General features: G+C 46.4%; 1 protein-coding gene across 1 annotated transcript; it reads left to right on the plus strand.

The window, feature by feature from the left end:
* Positions 1–1,979: 1,979 nt before the first annotated feature.
* On the plus strand, positions 1,980–2,829 carry LOC121055038 (putative UDP-rhamnose:rhamnosyltransferase 1). The gene has a single exon (XM_040526427.1). The coding sequence runs from the start codon at positions 2,114–2,116 to the stop codon at positions 2,747–2,749; it is 636 nt and encodes a 211-aa protein (XP_040382361.1). The 5' UTR covers positions 1,980–2,113; the 3' UTR covers positions 2,750–2,829.
* Positions 2,830–7,282: the final 4,453 nt, after the last annotated feature.

The following is a 7,282-nucleotide window of genomic DNA, read 5'->3' on the forward strand; positions in this document are numbered from 1 at the left end:
CAGTGGTACCAGTACCACTACAGTAAAATTTAATTTCGGTACGGATATATAAATATTGATAACGTTACATGCTATTTAACATGCTCTCTGCTTCATATTGACTTTCTAGTTTGGTCTAAATTTATCAATTGATAAATATATATAATTTATATATGTATCTAGATTTATTAACATTCATATAAATATAGTCTTATATTATGAAATGGAGAGAGTATTTAACAGTGTAAACAATGAAATTAGCTAAAACAAGATGATATGTTTCGATACATATACTTTTTTAAGAAAAATATATGATTTAGTAGTTTGAATAATGTGTGCCCATAAGCCTAGAAAAAATCAATGTTAAACCATGCTGTCATAGGGCATTGGGCGTGTTTAGTTCGTGAAAAGAAACTTTTGGGCGTATCAGACGTTTGACCGGATATTGTAAGAGATTTTTGGATATAAATAAAAAAACGAATTTCATAGCTCTCCTGAAAACCGTGAGATGAACATTTTGAGTGTAATCAATTCATCGTTAGCACATATATATTACTATGGCCCTGTTTCAGATTATTATAATCTAGATTATTGAGTCAGATTATTATAAGCTAGATTGTTATAATCTGTAGTAGAATAAGTTGTGAGTTGTTTCTTTCCTAGACTATTAGAGCCTAAATTATTGGGTTTGCAAGTCTAAAGAGAGGGTGGGGTGGCATGGTAGGTAATTTTTTACGTAATAAGATAGAAAAAGCTCATATAAATGAGCTTATCAGATTATAATAAGCTGAGCTCCAGATTATAATAAGTTACTTCAATAAATTGTCTATTTTTTAACTTACTCCCAATAATCTGGATTATAATAATCCCAAGCTAAAAGAAACAGGGTCTATAGCACTTATGGCTAATCATGGACTAATTATGCTCAAAAGATTTGTCTCAATATTTTTCTCGTAACTATGCAATTAGTTTTTCATACAAGTTTAATGCTCTATTTAGATGTCCAATGATTCATTTTGGGAAAAGAAAATTAGGAACTAAACTGGCCCATATATTGTCTCCCAGCAACGAGAAATTGGACATTATGCCACTCTCCATACCTGGTTCCGTCAGAATGCCACTCCGCAAATTTTCACATTTAAAATGCCACCCCGAATTCGATGCACAACATTTGTTTTGCTATTTTTTGCATTTGCATCAATTTTTACCTCTTCTCACTGCGCGCCAGACAAAATTGCCCCTAGCTAAGTCTCCGGCCACTGTCTATGTTGTGCTGCTACGAGCGTCCTCACCACCACCGTGAGCGTCGTTGCCTCCGCTGCGAGCGCCCTCGTCCGCGTCGGTCCGACCCACGCCGCCACTCACGCCCTCCGTGTGAGCGTTGTCTCTCCCCTACCTCGACGGCGATTGTGGGGGCGGCGTGGCAAGTCGCCGCGTGCTTGGAGTCCCACGCCACCGGCGGGTACAGCAGCATCGTCTCGCACAGCGCCGCGTGGAGGACGCGCATCCTGCGGTAGTCGTCGAGGTCCAGGCCTTCCTCCTCGGTGTCTCCCTCACTGGCAGCGCCGCCGCGGGTGCTTCGCGTGGCGGCGATCTCACCGAGGACCTACTGCTCAACGTCGCGGTGGTGCATGAGGAGCCAGAAGAATACGAACCGCCGAAGCACGTCCTGCATGTCCACCACGCCCCTCCCCTACCGGCCACCGTTGCCATCGCCGCCGGCGTCGAGACGAGGCGATCCTGCCCCTTGCCCTCGAGCACAGTCATCTCCAGCTCCTGAGCGCCTGCACCGAGAACTCGTGCCACAGCTTCCGCTGCGCGTGCCACATCTCGCCATCGACGTTGAAGGTCACCGACAAGGGAGGGCGCGGTTGGTGGCACGCCATCACCGCCGGCCAGCCTTCGACTTCCTCAATAGGAGGTTGCCGCTCTCCTGCAGGGGCATTTTCGTCCAACGTGTGGTGAGAAGAGATAGAAATTGATTTAAATGCAAAAATTGGCAAAATAAATGTTGTACATCGATTCGGGTGGTATTTTAAATATGTAATTCCGCGAAGTGGCATTTCGGCGAAAGCAGGTATTGGGAGTGGCATAACGTCTAATTTCTCCCCAGCAACTGGGGAGATAGCCAAGAATGGCAACCCATGGCGGCGCCGCCGACGATGCATCAGCAGCTCCTCCTCCTCCTCTCCACGTCGTGATGTTCCCGTGGCTGGCGTTCGGCCACCTCATCCCGTTCCTCGAGCTCGCCAAGCGGCTGGCGGCGAGGGGTCACGCCGCCGTCACCTTCCTCTCCACCCCGCGGAACGCCTTCCGCCTGGCGCCGCTCCCGCCGGAGCTGTCCTCCCGCATCCGCGTCGTGCCGCTCCCGTTGCCGGCGGTGGATGGCCTGCCGGTGGGCGCCGAGTCCACGGCCGACGTCCCGCCGGAGAAGGTGGAGCTCCTCAAGAAGGCGTTCGACGGCCTCGCCGCACCCTTCGCCGCCTTCCTCGCCGACGCCTGCGCCACCGCCGGAGACCGGGAAGAAGGTGGTGGAGGAGGAGGAGGAGGGCCAGATCCTTTCAGAAGGAAGCCCGATTGGATCGTCGTCGACTTCTCTCACTGCTGGGTCCCACCCATCGCCGACGAGCACCAGGTGCCATGCGCCAACTTCTCCATCTTCTCCGCGGCGGCGCTGTCCTTCGTCGGCCCGAGGGAGGCGAACGAAGCGCACCCGCGCACGGAACCCGAGGACTTCATGTCCCCGCCGCCGTGGATCCAGTCCAGCTAGATCGTTGGATCTAACAGTATATAACATACTCAGCTAAAGAAACGATTTGATATCGATATCTCGATAAACTTTTTATTAGATGAAACCAAATCTCTTATCAGCACACTTGTGAATCTGCAGTGCACGGCAAAGAATTCCATCAGAGAAATCAAAACACAAATACATTCTGAAAAAAACAGGTTGCGTCAACACTCAACACGTAGCTCGCGCCGCCGCCGCCGCCCGTCAGCGAGAAATTTGCTATTTAGGCTATAAAACCGAGTGATTTCGCTCAAATGGCCACCAAACCGGAGGCTTCTTTACAATGGCCTCGTATCCGGCTCCTCATCACTAAAATGGCTATCTGGGATTTTTGAAATCACAAAAAAGAAATGTCAACTGGTCAACTAGTTTTTGGACAAAAATACCCCTGTGAGAAAACGATAGAGCCTGTGGGCCTCCCCCGTGCGTGCGTGGTCTCCAGCTCCTCCCGTGGCTGGCCTATGCGAGAGCAGGAGACGCAGAGAGAGAGGCGGCGGCGGCATGGCCGGTGGCGACGGCGCGCCGCCGGCGACAAGCTCCCCGGCCGGCGACTCTGCCTCGGCGACCCGCCCTCGCGCCCCTCCCCCCGGTCGCCCAGCCCGCCTCCGCGCCCCCTCGTCGCCCACCCCAGCGCCCTGCAGGCCGTCACCAATTTCGGGGCTGGCGGGCCGAAGGTTCTCGCCAACGGCGACGGCGCGCCGCCGGCAGCGCCCTTCCCGCCGTCGTGCTCCCTCCCCTCGCCGCCAATCGCCGCCGCTCTCGCGTCCTTCCGCGACCACGACGACAGCGCATCCCCCAGCGGCCGGAGTCACATCCTCCGGCGGTCGGCCAGCTCCGGCGCCGCCTGGTCCCGCCGACACGCCTGGTTGCCGGCCGGGGAGCGCATCCCCCGGCGGCCGAAGCCGATGCGCCTGCTTGCTGCGTTCTTGATGAAATTTGCTACATGCTTGTTGAAATCTGTTGCATGCTTGAATCTGGTGTTCTCATCTTTCACAAAGTGGAGATGGCGTCGCCGACCCAAGCATCGCCGTAGCTGGCGCCGCCGGGCAGGTCTCGGCCAGATCTGACTCGCGGTCGCGGAAGGACGCGAGGGCGGCGGCGATTGGCGGCGAGGGGAGGGAGCACGACGGCGGGGAGGGCGCTGCCGGCGGCGCGCCGTCACCGCCGGCGAGAACCTTCGGCCCGCCAGCCCCGAAATCGGCGGCGGCCGGCAGGGCGCTGGGGTGGGCGACGAGGAGGCGCGGAGGCGGGCTGGGCGACCGGGGGGGGCGCGGGGACGGGTCGCCGAGGCAGGGTCGCCGGCGGCGCGCCGTCGCCGCCGGCCGTGCCGCCGCCGCCTCTCTCTCTCCGTCTCCTGCTCTCGCACAGGCCAGCCACGGGAGGAGCTGGAGACCACGCACACATGGGAGAGGCCCACAGGCTCTATCATTTTCTCACAGGGGTATTTTCGTCCAAAAACTAGTTGACCAGTTGACATTCTTTTTTTGTGATTTCAAAAATCCCAGATGGCCATTTTAGCGATGAGGAGCCGGATACGAGGCCATTTTAGAGAAGCCTCCGGTTTGGTGGCTATTTGAGCGAAGTCACTCGGTTTCATGGCCTAAATAGCAAATTTCTCGCTGACGGGCGGCGGCGGCGGCGCGAGCTACGTGTTGAGTGTTGACGCAACCTGTTTTTTTTCAGAATGTATTTGTATTTTGATTTCTCTGATGGAATTCTTCGCCGTGCACTGCAGATTCGCAAGTTTGCTGACAAGATATTTGGTTTCATCTAATAAAAAGTTTCTCGAGGTATCGATATCAAATCGTTTCTTATCGTTGAATTTAGCTGAGTATGTTATATACTGTTAGATCCAACGATCACAAATAATTTGCTATTACCGGTATCTTAAGATTTTTTTTATTTTTTTGACTGAAGTAAATCTCACTGAACTTGAGCTTAAAGAAAAACAGAAATGCTGTAGTGCTCTCTGCTCGGTACAATAGCATGAGTATAATCGATCGGAACTATCAGGTCATAAAGTTATTTTTAATATTTTATTAACTCAATGGTTTTTATGATTTTATTAATTTTTCATGAAATGTTATGTATATTCATTCAGATCGTATCGCTACCTAGTCTATACTGAATGCCATATCCTTTTACACACGTACAAATACACGATTTTACCTGACAAGTCTATTTTTTGAACAATTATATCCTCGATGTTTCTTAATAAAATGATACGGCAGTAAAAATATATCTGGACTATTTAATAAATATATATACATATATATCAACGATTAATATTTCTTTCTAATGTCAGATGACAGGCTAATAAAAGTTTATATTGTAATTTTACTATTTTTTTCACTTTGCCTGCCCCCACCCGACACACATAAAATCAGCTATTATTTATATGTTTTTCAGTCTGGACCGGTCTCTCTCATCTCTCTTTTTCACCTCGTGTTTTCCACTGTCGCACTTTTAGAGCGGGTAAAATATGAGACCATAAGTCAGTTGTGAACATATTTTAAAATTGAAAAAAAAAAGAAAAAAACAGTAAACTATATATTTGTAACCAGCTACAGCACAAACTGTATGATAGGTGGGACAGGTGGGACAGAGTAGCATATGTTTTATATATATAGTTATTATATGAATTGCCTAGTAGTTTAATTATTGATGAATTAGAGCTCATAGTTAGCTATATTACTGAACTTGCTCTTATTGCTGCCGGGTTGCCACCTCCCCCGAGCTCAAGCAAGACCTGTCCCGCACGAAGACCTTGAGTGCCTGCGCAGGCTGGCAGGCTGGAGTTCAAGCTCTTCCGTGGAGTCAAAAAGGTGGAATCTTGGCTGTAATTTTTTAAGGATAAAAGATTATCAGGTTTTATCAAAAATATTTGACTGTATATATAATAAAATTAACTGATATAAATTTAAAAATCTACTTCAAAACGTGAGAGGATGAATTTTTATATAGATATTTTTTAAAAAAAATATCATTTAGCGGTACTACGCAGAACCCTAAGAAAAAATTGATAAACACAAGGGTATTCCACTCCGGCCCTTCACGCCACAGGTAGGCTTTGCCAAAAAATATAGACCCAAAAACAATTAAGATAGATTTTTATCACTCGGTTATTTCTTCCATGTCACCTCAATAGCCATTTAAAAATTTTAAAAAATTGGCGAGATAGATTAATATGGCATATATCTTCACAAACATGTAAATTCAAATTCAATTTTTACTAGTTGCAAAAATATTAAACTAAACTAAAACTAGCATGCGTACATACTCAAATTTAAATCTATTATTTTCGTTATAACCTAACCGGTAGAAAATTGAATTTGAACGTCTCCATATGTGAAGTGATATATCTTTTATTAACATATCTTGTATTTTTTATTAAAAGATGATAGCTATTTAAGTTGACATGCACGAAAAAGGTAAATATCTAACCGAGCGATAAAAGTACTATTACAAAAGAATTAAACTAGTTTTCAACCGTAGCTAGATTTTACCACACACGAGTTTTCATCCGTTTCAAGCCTTTTTGAGCTGGATTTACCTCACACGCCACTGTCTCGTGGGCACTTAAGCTTGGCCCGGGGGGTCCCACCAAGCTCGGAAGAGGAGAGGTCTAGTGTGGGAGAAAGGTGGTTGCCAACTCCAAAACAATCAAGTTCGCAAGCTGACGCATTGCAAAACAGATTTTCAGTCTTGCCACGTCAATGTTGATGGCGTGATCAAAAAATTTAGATTTAAAAATATTTTTTAAGGTTTAGTAATAAAATTATTTCTTAAAAAGGTTTAAAAAATAAAAAATTTCAAGTTTATGCCATCCATAGCTTCTTACATAATATCTAGAAGAATCTCTCTTGGACAGTACTTAGCTTATGATAATATAAAGTTGATAAATTCAGGAAATAAACTAAAAGACAAAAGCTGGAAAACCTAGCTTTTTCAAATCTTGAGAAGCTGGCTTCTTACCGGCTACTTCTAATGATCTTAAACTTACTAAATAGGCCTTGATGGTGATCCAAAGTGCACTACAGAAAAACGTACTAGCATTGTGTCAAAACATTGGTTTGGGATATTGCAAAGTGACAATTTAATTATAAAAACCGATCCAAACTAAGCTTTACACCTGTAAAACTCCATTTAAAGGGCTGCATTCATGCATCAAATTTCCTACAAACTAGATGTACGTCCATGCATCGCTATAGAACATATTTGATGAGAAAATGTTTGTCTTCCTGAATTAAAAGATCTTTTATCATACCAAAGTAACCAACCAAAAAAAGCAACAAGGTGAAGTTGCTGCCATGGTGTCCTCATCAGCTCCATATGGTATTCTATTGACATGTTTAAAAACTCTCATGAGTTGCAGCTCATGACTATCTTGATATTTCCATAGACCACAAACAACATGGTCTTGGATCTGATACCTAGAAACCCTCCCTGTGGTATTTCTATGACTGTGCTTAGAAATTCAATGTTAGCTAATTTAGATCGATGGGAGCATCA

This window comes from Oryza brachyantha, chromosome 7 (genome assembly GCF_000231095.2).
Source record: "Oryza brachyantha chromosome 7, ObraRS2, whole genome shotgun sequence".
In the NCBI taxonomy this organism is placed as follows: domain Eukaryota; kingdom Viridiplantae; phylum Streptophyta; class Magnoliopsida; order Poales; family Poaceae; genus Oryza; species Oryza brachyantha.

Bases quoted from the DNA above. Each gene is read 5' to 3' on its own strand.
- LOC121055038 (XM_040526427.1), top strand. From the start codon at position 2,114: ATGGCAACCCATGGCGGCGCCGCCGACGATGCATCAGCAGCTCCTCCT.